Below are 16581 nucleotides of genomic sequence, written 5' to 3' on the forward strand. Positions count from 1 at the left end.
CTCTCAGCAGAGCAGTGCTGCAGGAACCTCCCAACACAGGTCCCTCCGAGCCACGACTCAGACATGCAAACAGAGCTCACCAGGCCTTGCCAGGGCTCCACATACTTTGGGGACATATTTAGGGAGCTGGGATGACACTTCCTAAGGAGCAGGACTCACCTCAGCCTGCTGCTGGATAGACAGAGCCCAGCTGGGCACAGCCAGGGAGCTGCTTGGCCTGTGCATCCCAGGGACACAGCTTGTCCTTCAGCCTGCTGCGGGCCCAGTGTCCCCATGACCCCAAAGCCTGAGTGGGAGCGCAGGGAATCCCAGACCTTTTGCCTGCCCCTCCTCTCCTGGGCCGGGGGCTCAGAGCCAGCCACAGGCTGCCCAGAAGCCCAGCAGCCGAGCCCATTGTTCCTTTTGTCTGGCTCTGGGAGCACCAGCCCTCGGCTCGAGGCGTCCCCTTGGCCCAGGGACATTCACACGGCCCAGGGCATCCCCTCGGCCCAGGGAGGTTCACACACTTTTGCGCCCTTGCCGGCCCCAACCCACTCAGCTGCTGGGTGAGGGGCTGAACAGCTCCCCTAACCCAGCCACCAGCCCACCCAGGTAAACCCAGGGCTCAGGGAAGTTCCTCTCCTCCCCAGTACCAACCACATGCTCTTGGCCTGTAAAACTCCGAGGAGGGCAAAGGTGAGTAACAGCAGGCATTTTCCAGAGGACCCTCCCCTTGTCTGGCCATCCGGCCAAAATCAAGAGACTGTGGAAGGTTTGAGGTGTCCCCAGAGCCAGAGGGTTTACCTTCATGGTTCACCAAGGCCATGAGCACCCAGAGCAGTGTGGACCTCCTCAGCACTCTGCCTTGGAAGCTGCACATGACCTTGAAAGCCAAACTGGCAGCTGGGGGCCAACGGGATCCCACCGAGCCTAAGAATTCAGTATGGGAGCCTGGAGAAGGCACCTCTTTCCCTATTTCCTTTCAAACACTGCATCTGCCACAGGAGGCTGAGCCTAAGGGATTCCTGGTTTTCATCCCACCTCCAGCAGTGCACCAGGATGCTCAGGGAGCACCCCAGCATCAAGGACACCTGATACCCCTGGTACCCAGGATGGGCAGGGTTGGGCTTCACCCTGCCCTGCCTCCAGCCTCCAGTGCCCCTGGTGTGAAACCTTCTGCCTGAGAGCTCCAGAGCAGGGGAAAAAATATAAAATAAAGGATTATCACCCTTTCATCATACTCTTCTTTACACCTCCCACAGTCCAATGCACCTCTGTGCCCCCTCCCTCCCCAGGCTGCATCTTTCCCAAAGCCCCCCTCCCCTGTACTTCTCCTGTACAAGCATCTTCACTCCCACTCGCAGTCTTTCCCGGTTCGGAGCTGATGCTTTCAAAGAGCCATCCACAATGACTTTAAGATCTCTTTCTCAAAATGCTAATAAGTAATTTAAAGACTGCCACTGTGCATGCATGGGTTTAGGGTAATTTTTTCCATGTGAATCCCTTTTCATTCATCCCTGACTACATTTAATCTGCCACTTTATAGCCCAGCTATCCAGCGTCATGAGAGCCTTTTGCAATATTTTCGAGACAACTGTTGTTTTTATCATCATGAATAATTTTGTATAATCTGCAAACACTCTTCGCCTTCCCATTCCCACTCCTCTCTATGAATACATCACCCAGCGCAAGCCTCACGCTGACCCCGTCCAGTGGGAAAACTGACTCTTTGTTTCCCCTTCTTTAAGCAGATTTTAATCCATAAGAGAGCCCATCCTCTGAAATTACTGCTCTGGAGTCTCCTGGATCACCCAGGGAGATCTTCTTAAAGGATGCTCATCCCATTTACTCTGTCTCAAATATTCATTTTATTGACTTATTGTAAAATACGAGTTCTCCTGCCATTGCTTCAGGGCACTCTCTCAGCCCCGCCCTGGGAAGTAAAACTCCTTGGCAGGAGTCCCTTTGGCCATTCGGGGGGACACTGAAATCATCCCCCTCCTCCCCAAGGGCTCCATCCTGCTCGTTTAACCTCCCAACACTCATTTGTTGAGGGAAAACTTGGGGGATAAACAATTTCTTCTCTCGAGTTATTTTTCCAACCCCTCTCAGCCTGCCTTATATGGCTTCATATTCACCACACCACAGCTTCTGACTTTTTGATTTTCTCCTTTTAGATACCACTTCCACTTCCAGAAAAACATCTTTTTACCTCCAATGACCTCCTCCAATTTGCCATTTAATCAAGTTTGGTTGGTTTTTTTGTTTTTTGGGTTTTGGGGTTTTTTTAAAATAACATGTTAAGTGGTCGCATGAAATTATTCTGCACTTTAATTTAATTTCCTACATCATGGGCAAGTATTTTCCCATTTTATCTTCTCCAATTGGCCAGCTCCTTCACTTTGCTTTACTTACAGACCTTTCCTATGTGGTAATTTAAATACTGGTTGTTTTACGGATGCCATGGTCTGACTGAGAGCGTTAAGGTGAAAAGAATATAATTTATTGGATCAACTGATAAAGCTTCATCAACTTTTGGAGCTCCCCAGCCCCTCCTCATGCCCACTGGGAGACTGGATCTGCTCCTATGGAGCAGATCTGATGTCCTGTATGTGGTGCTTGGGTCCAAATCCAGAGATCTTCCTCCTGTGGGCTCTCCAAAGAACCACAACTGTTCTCAGCTACTAAAACTATCATTTCTGAATGTGACATTTAGGGAGGCACAGACCAGCCCCAATTACAGCTGTGTTTTCTGCCCTCGTGGCCTGCTTCATCTTCCTTTAACACTTGGCAATCAGTGCCACATGTCATGTCAGACCTGATCCCGCTCCCTTCATTCCAAGAAAGGAAATTCAGGGAGGGCAAAGAGGATGGCATGATCATTACTTACTCCTTCCCTTCATCCTGATTATCTCAAGAGGCTAGCATGCCCTACACAGCAACCCCTGTGTCTGCACCCTGGCACAACCTGCCATCCATCCAGCATGGTTCTGAAACAGCTGACATTGATATAAAGACATTAACAATATATCCCTGCACATATCCAGGCACCTCTCCTTCCTCACATCCTCTCTCCTGCTGTAACCTGGCTTCCAAGGGGTCTCCGCCCATCTCCAGCATTCCCAGTGAGCTCCTGTGCTTCCAGCATTCCTGGGTACCAGGCAGGGCATAGCAATGCCCCCATTCTCCTACATCCCTGGGTATCAGACAGGGATGTCCTCATGGTTCTGCGTCCCTGGGTGTCAGGCAGGGATATGCCTGTGCTCCCTGAATCCCTGGGTATCAGGCAGGACTCAGTGCTGCCCCTGTGCTCCTGCATCCCTGGGTGTCAGGCAGGGCAGAGCCCATCCCAAACCCCCCTGCACTGCCTCTCCCTCCCGTCCAGCCCATGCCGCATGCACGTCTGTCCCTTATCACAGGAGGCCCCATCCTTACCCTTATCTAACGGCTGAACTTTTGCCTCTGAGGATCTCCTCGCTCCCCCCATCCCAACGAGATCTAGTCTGTAAACCAGATCCAGGTTTGGGAGGGACTGCAAACCAGAGTGGGAACTGATGGGGCTCTTCCTCGGTAAAAATGGGCTTTGGGAGGGATAGGAAGGAACCCTGCTTTCAGCCAGAGCCCCCCTCAGCACTATCCTAGCAGGGCCAGTGTGTGGGGAGTGGGTGCATTTCGGGGCAGGAGTGGAGGGTCAGGTTCTCGTTCATCCCTTGCCCCAAAGCACTCAGGAGCTATCTCAGCCTCCATATTTACCCAGCTCCTCGGGCCGTTTCATGGGTGCCCACCCCTCTTTGCAGCAGCTCAGGTATGTGTACACAAAGGGCCCTGACTAGTGCAGGCAGGTCCTCAGCCCGTCTCCAAGGGGACTGCTGCTCCCATCCCTGGGGACAGCCCCAAACCCCTTGGCAACATCCCCAAGGCACAGCTGCATCCCCTTCACACCCTATGTGGGGTGACCCAAGGAGCTGGGGGACATCAGTGACCATGCCAACCCCGAGCCCTTGTCCCCTACAGCTCTGTCCCCTTCAGCACCTCCTCCGTATGCTTTTGTCACGCAGAGAACCTGGAAAGTCAGCAGGGATTGAGAGGACTGCTGCTCCTGCCTGGAAAAGCCACAGAGCAGAGCAGCAAGCACAGCAATATGGATGCCTAAATGAGGCACCAATTTATTTGGTCTCCAAAGGGAGCTTTCCCTTTTGCTGCCCCTGTAATGCAAAGGGCAAGTGGGTGCAAGGAATGTGCCTTGTCAAAAATTAACCCAGGAAATGGAGGGGAGGGGAAAGCAGCAGGAGGGAAACGGGTGGCACAGGACCAGCCCCAAACCACAGGCTCTGCTCTGCTCCTCAGTCCCATTTGTCCCAAAACATTTGCTCCTCTCCCAGTCTCAGAAGAGCATTCGCACTTCTGGAGCTCAAGCATGTAGGAGAGATCTGCTCTTGACAGATCCTGTGTTTTTCTCTGGACCTGCTGCTCTGCTGCATCCCTCTGGAGCACGCTAGGCTTGCTGGGAGGCTTCTGCAGCTCCCATGGTCCTGGCACACCTGGAACATTCAGCTTCTTGGAGCACCAAGGTCAAAAAAATACCCTGGGGTATGACTGTAACCCTGAAGGGATGGCTCAAGTCTGCCTCCATGGAGGCTACAAAGCTGGGGCAGGAGTGGAGCAAACCAAACCAACCCTGTGTCCCTGGCATCTCCTCGCACCCCTGAGGCCTGGAGGAGGCTGTGGGGGTGCTCAGCATGGGTACAGGAGAAGAGACTGTGTTTTAACACTGCAATATCTTATAGCATACATGAAATTAAATATATTGAATATGATAGAATGACCAAATATCCCAAGTGGGAAGGGACCCACAAGGATCATCCAGTCCAAATCCTGGCCCTACATAGGACTCCCCAACAATCCCACCACATGCCAGAGAGTGCAATATATATTCTGTACATTATAATTCTCTATTAACTACACAGAAGCACTAAAGTCCTGTCTCCAGCTTGCTTGAAGGATAGGCAGGGATATCCGTGGCTGTGGCTGAGATCAGGCTCCTGACCTCAGCCATAGCACACCCTGGGGAATACCCACCCCAGGAATGGATACAGTCAGCCCTCCTGCCCTAGCATCTCTCCAAGGCCATGGCTGGGATCAGGATTAGGATTGCCCTGCACAGTTGATGCTCAGTATTGTTTCCCTTCAGCCATGATCCTGTTTCCCAGCAAAACTTGTACCCGGCAATTCTCCGTCGCCCATTGGAGCCTGTCACTGCCTCTGTGCTGCTGGCTCCATGCTGCCCACACCCTCACTGATAGCAGGGCCATCTCGTGTCTCCTTTTGAATTTTTGGCACAGGGCTGGCTCTCCTCCAGCCCTCGGGAAGCTTGCCAGCACTGCAAGGTTTGTGAAAAGTTAACTCCACTGGGGTGAAGTGCGCCATCGGGTTGGTTTTCCCCCCTTGCATGTGAGTTAGCCAGGCTGTTGATTTTAAAATACCTCTGTGTCCTTCCCAGCTCCCCCCAAAATACCTCAGGAGCGTCAGTCCTGCGATCGGCGCACAGCCTACGCAGCAGGAATACAAAGCGGGGCCGTTAGCGATAGCAGTGTTACCAACCGGTGTGGGATCCAGACCCTTCCAGGAGTCCTTTGTTCTTGACTTTCTGGTTTGGGAGTTTTGGTCTTTTTTTTTGAAAAGCACACAAAAAACTTTCCTTTGAGAAGCCTGAACTTTCTCAGCTGCAGACACGTTACCTTCCAACTGCCTTCACAACTATAGGCAATTCCTAACCTCTGCTTTATGTACGTTGTCATCCACCTCCCTGTTTTCCATATTGATTTATGTTTTACGTTCTATTCACATTTCCTTTTAACAGAGCCGGTTTTAACCAAACAGCCTTCCCTCCCGAGCCCAAGCCATGCATTCTGCTGGCCAGTGAGCAATCAACTTCCAATTTCCATGCACACTCCTGTTTATATTTCCTTCCCTATCGGCTTTGTTTCTAATTAAGGTTTGTTAAATGCAAGTGAATATATAGCGCACAGAGAAATATAAAGCATGTAGATAAATAAACACCCCACACACAGCCACACTGACTAAGGCTGCGCTTTCAACCACGGATCCCAAAGCACTTTGTCATGTTCATTAACAAAACCTCGCAGCTCCCTTGGGAAAGACGCTTGGATTGTTTTACGCCTTGTAATTAGGAAAACTGAGGCACAGAGGAGACAAGTGAAATTACCAGCAGTACAGAAAGACTCTGTGGCAGAGCCGAAAACAGGACTCAAGAGGTAGGATCCTCCAGAATTGTGGTTTTCCCCTGAACAAGTCTTTCTGCCCCCATTTTGGCCCTGGGAATACACTGGAGCTGGTGATGGAGGGCATTGCTGCCATGGAGGTTCCCTGCAGCCGCGGGAATGCAGTCCAGCCACCACCTCACAGTCAGCGGCTGCTATTGGGTCAGTCTGTCCACACCGAAGGGATCCAGAGCATTCAGAGGTGCAGGTGGACACCACATCCAAGCACTTAGGGAGCAGCGGGAAGAGGCAGCTCCAGAAAGGAAGGAGCAGAGGCACGCCCAGGGAGCTGCATCCCACACACTTTTACCTTGCCAGCTCTCCAGATGCCTTTTCCAGGAAGGCTGGACATGGAAGCAGGCTGCCCACGCCAACACTGCAAGTGACCATCACAACCCTGTGACACACACACACAGGGCAAGAGGCAACAGCGGGGGCATGGGGAGACTGTGCCAAGCCCAAACCAATGTAGTCAGCCCCCGCTGGGAATGGCCGCTGGAAGCCCACTGACCATCTCCCTGGGCACGTCCCCATCTGTGGAGGAGCACACCTTAGAGCGATCACCTCAGATGGGTGAAACACCCCGCAAGCATTGGCCAGCCCCTCATTCCCAGATCTACTCCCCATCCCTTGGCACTCATGCATCCAGTGCCCGCTGCTCTTGCCATGATGGTGGGAAAGTCACTCACGTTCCAAGTACATACGCAGGAGCCCCAGGAGCTGGCCACTGACCCACAGCACCACCTGGCAGCACCTCTCGAGCAGCAGGAGAGACAGAGTGGGGTGGAGATGTCACTCCGTCCCTGCTCAAGGCACCCAGCACGCCGCACTCAGCAGCGCAAGCTCAGCATGGCCAAGCACACGTGGGCACCGCTGGCCAAGCCAAGACCCCGTTGGAAGTGTCAAGGCCACCAGTGGATGAGGCCAGATGTCCTGCATGGACACGTATGCTTCCACAAACATGCTCATCACCTCAACCCTCCCCCCCATAATTAAAACCATGCTGGGCTCATTTGAATAGCAGAGCTGGCGAGCGCTCTACGTTGCAACGTAAATAGTCCTATTTATGCCAAGCTCCCATATTGTAAATATCACGATGTATAGCTGGCCAACCCATGAGTCATCTCCCAAAACTCCAACTTAATAAATGGTGCCTCATCCATGCTCCAGACAAACACCGTCCGAGTGGCTCCCACCGCCAGGCACTCACAGGGCCAGCAGTGGCCACCCAGCCTGCCCACCAGCCCAACAGAGCTGGAGAGACAGCGGAGCCACCCAGCCCCTCGGACACGACCCCTCCACAATGGAGAGGCATCCATGGACCACGCCACCCCGGGACGAGCTCGTTTGCGGCCTGACACCTGGCCCTCGCCCCTGCCCAACCCAGTTCTCTGGTGCTTCCCACGGTGTCCATGCAGCGGGCGGGTGGTAGCAGGCAGGAATGGCCGAGATGGTTGGGCAGCTGGAGAGCGAGTACTCCCCTTGCCCAGACCCCACCGTGTGGCTCCCACCCTGCGCCGTCCCTGCATACCCAGCCCCGGAGCTCCCCACCTGCCGCCTCACTCTGCTTTGTCTGAGCACCGGGGACCTCGGCGGGGAGCTCGGCTCCTCCTGGGGACGCCGGGAACGCCACGGCGCCAACGGGGAGCCGAGCACCAGCTACAGAACGCCGGTAAGGCCTGGCCGAGGGGGACCCCAAAGACTCTCCCGAGAGCAGCGGCGGGCACGGGGCAGTGAATCCCGGGCATCCCTGGGGGCCCCTCCGCCGTAGCCAGGGATGCCCACCTTGGCGGAGGGATGGCGGGGAGAAGGGCGGCCAGCGATCGGGAGGGTCTGGGGGCGTGGGGGGGCACACATGACACACCGAGCTCCGGCGGAGACACCTCCAGCTGGGGCAGCACTTCCCCAAACTTCGCCTCCCCTCCGAAGGGCGTGCGGCGGGGAGGGGGGCAGGGGGCAAAGTGCCACCCCCAAAAAAACGGGGGAAACCCGGAGGGGGCTCGCCCTTACCCGCAGAGCCCCCGCCCCCCGAGCCCCCCCTTACCTTCCACGGCGGCGAGCAGGGGCAGGAGGGCGAGGGGCAGGCAGCAGAGCCACAGCGGCCCCATGGTGCGCGCCGGGCCGGGCATCAGAGGCGGCACGGCCGGCGCTCCATGGAGGCGGCGGAGCGGCGGAGCGCAGAGCCCAGAGCCCCTCGCTGGGGCCGCCGCCGGCGCGGGCACGGCCGCGGGCACGGAGCGCTCCGCCGGCCCCGCCGCCGCGGCCGGGCCGAGCCACCGCCGCCGCCGCGCGGGGGACGCCCCGCGCCGCCCGCCCCGCCCCGCCCCGGAGCCGCGCTGCCCGTGGGGGCGGCGGGGGCGGCGCGGGGAGCGGGGGGCCGGCGGCGGGCGGGGGGGGGCGGAGGCCGGCGGCGGGCGGGGGGCGGCGGGCGGCGAGCGGGCGGCGGCTCCCCCCGGCCCGCCGATGGTTTCTCCCGGAGCTGTCGATCATCCAGAGAAAGCCGTGATTTCAGCCCAAATCCGCCTCGCCGGGGCTCGCTGCGCCGCCGGCACCGGCGAGGGGGCGGAGGGGCGGGGGGTCCCGAGGGGATGCCCCCGCCGCCGCACTTCGCACCGCCCGCGGCCACAGGCCGGGCATCCCCCCCGCAGGGCTGAGCCCCCGCCGCTGACCACCGGAGCCCGGGGACCAGGGCGGTGAGGAGATTCCCGTCCGGAGAAGAGGATGCGTCCAGGAGGATAAAAAAAAAGAAACAAAAATCTAAGAAATTGGTTTGTTGTGGGCAGCCTTGAGCCCTCACACTCTTCTCCTCCCCCACCCCCCTGGAACCAGGCCCGGTGAGGAGAGAACAGGAATCACCCGACTTCCCACATGCAGCTGGTGTGAGTTGGTCACAAGCCCCATTGACACTGCTGGGGTCAAGCAGGACCTTCCCAGAAGGTGCAAGATGAGACCCAGCTCCAGTTCTGCATCTCAACACTCAACAGCCCTGACTTCCCTGGTGCCTGGAAACCACATCTGCCCTATGGACACCTCGTGATCCACACACTCTTCAGGACATGTCAGGGACGTTGGGACCAGATGGTCTCTTAAGGTCCCTTCCAACCCAAACTATTCTGTGAATCTATGACGTGTGACTGCTACCAGGACTCTTTGCCCCCAGAGGTCCCTCTGCCACCACCCTGATATTTCCTCCTCACCCCTCTAGCATCCACATTGTACCCAGCAGTGCCCTCTGCTCACCCCCCATAGCTGTGTCCCAATTTCCACTGGCTGGGCAGAAAGGTTAGATGCATCCTGCAGGAAACACTTGTGTCCTGGAAGATCTTCCCAGGGAGGTCACACCCTGCAAATGGATCTCTACACAAGCTGTACCAGGTTCAATAGGCCAGGAGCTGAAGACCCACTGGCCTTCCAGGGTGGATTCCTGTCCCTCAACTCACCATGGAAAGACATGGAAAAACAGTCTAGGCTCCACTGTGCTCTTCCTTATGTCTTTGTTGCATCAGCAGCTTGAGCACCTTGGATTCCCTGCCTTGACCCATCACAGGAAATGATTCCACAGGAGTAGTTAGAGGAGATCACAGCTCCCGTGATGGTGTTGGTCACATGCATGAGCCAAATGGTCTTCCCCAGCTCAGTGTGTCCAGCTGCACGCTGTGATCTGCTTTGGGAGTTCCTGTCACTGTAAACGGTGCTGCTCATCTAGGTTGGCCCCACATTCAACACACAATCCCCGGAGAACTCTGTGGCCCAGCTCTACCATGTGTGGAGAAGCTTTCATCTTTAGTGCCTCTTTCAGGATCACTCTTGCTATCAAGGAAGGAGGCTGAAGGGCCAGGACAGCCAGTTGCCTTGCTGCTCCATCCTCCAGATGTGTTTCTCTCCAGAGCAAGAATCCCAAGGATCCCCAGCAGTTACACACCAACACTGTCCCAGGTTCCCCCACTCCCAGCCTCTGGAATGGTCTGATCACTCCCTGCTGCTTTGGAGCACCCAGTATTTGGCATCAGATGTTTTAAAGCACTCACCATTTCCAAACTCCTCAAACCCTCTTTTCAGTCATCTCGGATCCCAGGGTTGTTGTGTCCTGCATGCCCTAGACAGGCATGTCCACAATGATCGGCCAGTTCTCCAAAATGGGAGCCTGGAACCCAAGAGCAGCAGCCCTGTGCATTTGCCAGTGCCTACCCAGACCCTCAGGATTTTCTTGAAGCTCTCCAGGACTGCACTGCCAGACACAATGGGAATTTCGTCCTAAGGGAACAGTCACTGGAGACCTTCTCCCTTCTACTTCGAGCACCTCCTAAGGCTGTTGCTGATTGAGATGGACCTTGGACTATGCAGACTTGTCTGGCTGCTGCGCTGACTTTGAAGCTCTTCCATGCTCCTTGGAGTCTGGTTTGTGCCCTGAAAATGCTCTTCAGGGTCAGTCATGAGCTGTGAGCACTGGTTCCACCTCACATCTTCACTCTGCTCCCAGGAAGAGCTTTCTGTGACTGTTGCATTTTTTTGGCATCCATGGGAAGGCCTGCAAGGTTCCACAGCCACCCTCAGAAACTGGCTGTTCCCAGTGCAGGTGGTGTCACCAGTATCCACCTTCTGACCTGAAGCCCACAAGTTCCTCTGGTCACCACACCACGAGATCCAAGTAGACCAGCAAGTGCCAAAAAGCACCATGCCATGACAAGTGACTCCAGACCTCCTCCAGTGTCCTTCTCCATACCTTCCACTCACTCTGCACCAGGTTTAGTGGCTTTGGTGGAGGATGGCCAAGGACCAGGGAGCACTGTGCATCCTCACTGCTGTCATCAGCCACACTGTGAGTGGATGCTCTCCTTGCTGCCATCTGATGACAAGTGGCTGTAGGACTGTCACATGGGCATGGCCACCACTGGACAGCTTGGATGCAGGCACCTGGTAAGTTGACCTATACTGGTTTTGCTGGTCCTTGCCTCCCACACATAACCCTTGGGCAGCACTGCCACAGGACATTCAAACCCTGCTGCAGAGAGCATCAGGTACAGTCTTGATGGGGTCACAGAAATGGGACAGCCACCCCTACAGCTGCATCCATGTGTTGGTTCACATCAAAAGATGGTTCACAGGCCAACAGAGCCAGGAGAGATGGTATCTAGTGGACATTAAAACGGGTTTGATGGTGATCCATTTAATGCTGCATTTTCAGTTCCTGATTCAGGAAGAAGTTCCATTTGCATGTAAAGCCCTTGGCTCATCACATCTGGAGGAGGTGGCTCCCTCTCACCCTCTGTGAGGTTAAAGAGGTGCAGCAGGCAACACTTGGGAGTCAAGGGAAGCACAAAGGAAAGCAGCAAGGGGTAACATGGAGCCGTCAGGCACAGCTTCAAGGCTCAGTGCAGTTGTCTTTGGTGATCCCAAGGAGCCTGAGCTACCAGAAAGATTCAGGAGATGCTTCTTTGGTCCAAGGAAGCTATTCAATGCCCCAGCTGAGGGAGAGGGAGGTTTATCCAGGATGGAAGGGATGGGAACTGAGTCCCATGATGACACCAAGAGAAAATCTGCCTGTAAAGTCCTCTGAGAGCAGACAGGGATCTGGTCCTGTGCCACTGAGACATGCCCTGCAAGGAATCTGCACCCTTGGTCCTGAATCAACCCTCTTGGTTCTGAATCAGCATCTTTGGTGCTGGATTGGAACCTTGGTCCTGAATCGGCACCCTTGGTCACACCTCTGCATTCAAGAGGAAAGCTTTCCAGCCTCTGGCTGAACCCCTCGGGCTCCAAGGAACCTCAGCCTACCAGGGGCAGGTTGGGAGGAGGAAAACACAAGCATATTTTTACAAGAAATTGGAGTCTCCCTGCAGCAGAAAATCCCGTAAAAGCAAAACCCAAGTGAAAAGCAGCTTCAGCTGTTCTGGCTCTGGCTGTGACGGGCTTGGCCCCAGGCCAGTGAGTTAATTCTGCCTATTAACTAATAGTATAGCATTGTCGGTAAAGATTCATTGCTAAACTTATGTTTTTAAGATATCACTTATCATTTAAACACTTAACTCTTGATCCCCAAACATGTACAGGCACCATGTAGCCCTGCAGCCATGCTGCAGATAACCAAAGCCACCACTGGCTGGGGAGGCTAGGCAGTGTTTAACCCTTTTCCCCCTCTTTGTTTGAATGATAAATTGTCTGGAGTAGCACTTTGCAGAGGAGAGCAGGCCTTCCCACTCAGGGACCGCTTATTATCACCTACTTAATGTTCCTCAGCTCAGCAGGGATGGAGGAACTGTTCCCAATAGCGGGTTTTTCTAACCTCTGTGAAGGGTGTGTGAACAGCCAGAAACCCCATGGATATCTGTGATTGCAGCCTGTCACCACCAAGGGCCTCCCTCTGTCCTTCCTTGCCTTTCCCATCACCCCAAGTGCACTGCAGGCCGGGGACAGGCAGGTCTGTCTGGTCCTTCAGGAGGAAGGGTGAGAGCAGCAGGGACTCCCCACCTCCAGGCTGAGTCCTGGGTGCTGCCCAGCATCTTTTGGCTCAACATTCCCACTCTGATCTCTACCATAAATCCACGGTTTTCAGGGATCTCAGACCTCTCCTGCATCATCCCAGTGCAAACCAGCATCTTTACCAGTTACACCAGTAACCAGCCACCAGTGAAGCAGGCGCTGGCTGCAGCTGCCTTCCCTCCCCACCCCACCGGGAACATTGTGGGCAGGTTTCTCTGGACAGAGTTAAATAATGATTTACATCCCTGTACGCCCGGTGAGGGTACCTGGAGCTGGATGGCTCGTGCTGAAACGTGACACTGGACAGCCCCACCTCATTCAACCTGTTTATCCTGTTGCAGGGACCTGCGGAGGGGAGACCAGCGGCTCCCTCTCCCCTTCAGCTCTTTCCTCCATCATTTCTGAGCTCTCTACCTGAGGAATTCCAGGGAACTCTGAGCTCCCGACTACCTGGGCGAGTAGAACAGAGAGGAAGAAGGTAAGAGGATCGCATCGGGCAGCCAATCATCGTCCTGTGCTGGGACCCCCAGGAACGAGGCAGAGGCACAGAAAAGCTCCAAGCGAGGCTTTAATCTCTCCGGTGAGGGGCTGCAGTGAGGACTGAACATCAAGAAGCGGAAGGTAACCCTGTTTCTGCTGCTGTTACAATGTCTGGAGTTTCTGAGGGTTTAGAGCCTTCAGCTAAATTAAGATGGAAAAGTCAACTGATAGCTTGCAGTAACGATTTGGAGAGTTCTCCGCTTGGAAAATGAATGAAACTGTTGAATGGTAGCCATGGGAACAAATTAAAGAGAAGAGGCACTTTTGAAGTATTTAAAATAGATTTAGAACTGTAGAATTGAGCAGGAAATTTGGGATATTTTGTTCAACATCTAATCTGAACCCAGGTTCGGAATTAAAAGTAACTTTTGGAAAAATAAAGTTCGTAGAAGTATCTCCTCAGGGACTGCAAAGATTGCACATCTTGAAAAATTTCTTTTGGAAAATAATCAGGATCGTAGAGAGGCAGAAAGGAAAACAATGATAAAATAAGGCAAATTCAAATCAAACCATATATTATGTATTTATTTTAAAATAAAAACAAGGATTTCCTGATTTATAGACTTATATAATCATTAAGGTTGGAAAAGACCTCCGAGATCATTGAGTCCAACCTTCGACCAAGTACCACCACTTTTCCAGAATGCAGAGAAATGCAACAATCAAAAAGATAAACTATTACTCTATGCTTTAGAAAAATACATTTAAAATGGTATTTAGATATACAGCAAAAAGAAAGAAAAAAGGTGGAACCGTCACTAGAATATAATGTTATATATAGAAACTTAACCGGAAATACTTTGCAGCCATGAGGCATAACTGGCAGAAAGTGGGGTTTGTATTCTGGAAAGTATTTTCATTTTAGTCCTTGGTTATAGGCAAAAATAACAATGTTAGAGAATAAATCTGCCCAGGAGATAACCTGTGATGAAAAACTGCCAGGCATTACCTACTGACAGGGGTAACGACATAAAAGGATGCTCGATTTAATTGCTGTCATTTGTAAAAGCTTATAAAAGAAAAGGATGTAACACAAGCTATTTCATGGCAGAGAACCCAAGGTCCAGAAGTCTTCCAGAAAATAGTTTTAAAGTTGTGCAAAGGAAGGTGGAAAAGCTGAAAAGTCAACCCCAGGTCTGTGTTTAATACTGTAAAATTACAGGGTGGCATCCTTGAAATTGAGAATGCTGAAATGGCATTTAATGGGGAACTGGGGAAACCAGGGAGAAAACTACCTGGGTTTTGTCAATGCTTGTGTTAAAAATAGGAGCTTTGCAAATGCTTATGGACACTGTGAAAAAATGCAACACTATGTGTTATGTTTAAGGCACTCATGAGCAAAATCCTCCAGTGCTCTGAGGCAGCAGAGGTTTGTGAGAAGGCAAATACAGGATCAGAGGCAACAGCCTAGGGTGAAACTGCTCTGTCCTCCTAAGAGGTGCTACAGAAAGACAGCCCTGAAGGAGGCAACCGTATTTCCTTCCACAGCAGAAGGGTGGAAAACACACAGGTTATCACCGCCAGGTTGAATGGGGGAGCCCTGAGCAGGCTGGTGTAGTGGAAGATGTCCCAGTCCAGGGCACGGGCGTTGGAGCTGGATGATCTCTAGGATTCCTTCCAACCCAAGCATTCTATGACTCCATGACTCTATCCAGATCTTTTCAAAGGGAAGCAAGCTACAGGAGATGTGGTGGCACAGAGAAAGCAGAGCCTTGTACAGGCAAACCCCCTGAGGTCTGGAGATGAAAGGTCAGGAGTCAACGGGTACAGGGCTTGCATTCTATGATTAGCATTTCCCATTCTCCCTTTGGGTCTAGGAATATCCATGTCATTAAAGTCCGGGCTGAAATGTGACTGAACTGGAACAATTTCTGCAGAAGGATGGTAAATGCATGCATAGGCTCCCAGTGCTGATACTGACTGGCTTACCTTATATTTTATTGAAGATTCACGAGAATAATAATCTCTAGCAGCAAGGTATGATAGAATCATGGAATTATAGAATGTGTTGGATTGGAAGCATCCTTAAAGCACATCCCATTCCGCCCCCTGTCGTGGGCAGGGACACTTTCCACTTTCCCAGGTTGCTCCAAGGCCCAGTGTTCAACCTGGCCTTGGACACTTCCAGGGATGGGGCAGCCACAGCTTCTCTGGGCACCCTGTGACAGGCCCTCTCCACCCTCACAGGGAACAATTCCTTCCTAATATTCCATCTAACCTTGCCTTCTGTCAGTGTGAAACCATCCCACCTTGTCCTGTCCTTACATGCTTTGTCCAAAGTCCCTCTCCAGGTCCCCTTTCAGGTACTGTATGGCAGTAAGGTCTTCCTGGACCCTTCTCTTCTCCAGGCTGAACACCCCCAGCTCTCCTGCCTGGGGACATCTGGTGGATGAAGACAGGTTGAGATGGAGAAGCACAGGGCTACAGAAGCAGGAGCGTGGTGGGAGTGGACAGGCAGCACTAATGATGCACAAGCACTGTGGAGGTGGAGGACATGTCTTGGAGGAGGGAGAGGCAGGGGCTTGCATTCAAAACGTGAGCAGGCTTGGGGGGTTATTCTGGGGCTGGGTGGAGGCAGGTGAGACATACCTTTAGGGCTTGAGGATTGCTGGCTGTGGCACAAGAGCAGGACCTGCTCCATGTCTGTCCATGGCTCTGGCAGGGAGTGGGAGGAAGCACTGCCCAGTTAACCAAAGTGGATGGAGCACAGCTGCCCCTGCCCTTTGGGCAACAGAAGGGACCTGGCAGCAAAAACATGCTCAGATGACTCCTGACACCCTGACATGCTGCCATGGCACTGCCGGGATGGAGCAGAGCTGGTGGAGAGGCTGTGGCATAAGTCCCTGCCAGAAGCACCAGGCACAGAAGACAGCGATGGTCACAAAGGTCATCCTTTCATTGAGCCTTGCAGGGTGGCCCATGGAGGAGGCTCTTTGCAGATTTCCCCCCAAGACTTGGTCCTTGCAGCTGCTGGGAACCCCTCGGCCCATTGGCATCAGCATCCTGCTTAGTCTCTGTGGAACTTCTCCATGAGTGCTCCTTTGGGGATTCTCATGAGCACCTTGGGCTGCTGACTCCTCTTGCACTCCTGAGTTGTTCCAACTCCTGCACAGACACAGCATCAGGGCTGAGCCACTCACCATCCTGTCCTGGCCCCAGGAGGGGATGGAGTGCCTTGAGGGGTGCTGTGGTGGCCATATGAAAAGTCTGTGGAAGACATAAACCCCATGTACTGGGGGCAGCTGAAGACCCCTGGGTAAGTGCTATCTGCCAGGGAAGAGTCCATGGGGCTTCTCCAAAG

The 16581-nt window shown here is 53.5% G+C and overlaps 1 protein-coding gene across 4 annotated transcripts in view; it reads right to left on the reverse strand.

Moving 5' to 3' along the window:
* Positions 1–8518, reverse strand: part of EPHB2 (EPH receptor B2) — a 127626-nt gene extending 119108 nt beyond the window's left edge. For 3 of the 4 annotated variants that reach the window (XM_085080385.1, XM_085080386.1, XM_085080384.1), the window contains exon 1: positions 8305–8518. In XM_085080385.1, coding sequence (XP_084936511.1) covers positions 8305–8389 — 85 coding nt within the window. In that variant the 5' untranslated portion in view covers positions 8390–8518. The remainder of the gene's footprint in view (positions 1–8304) is intronic. The other variant, XM_085080387.1, reaches the window with a different exon arrangement.
* Positions 8519–16581: the final 8063 nt, after the last annotated feature.

Source organism: Lichenostomus cassidix, chromosome 21, assembly GCF_008360975.1.
Source record: "Lichenostomus cassidix isolate B80296 chromosome 21, HeHo_3.0, whole genome shotgun sequence".
Classification (NCBI taxonomy): domain Eukaryota; kingdom Metazoa; phylum Chordata; class Aves; order Passeriformes; family Meliphagidae; genus Lichenostomus; species Lichenostomus cassidix.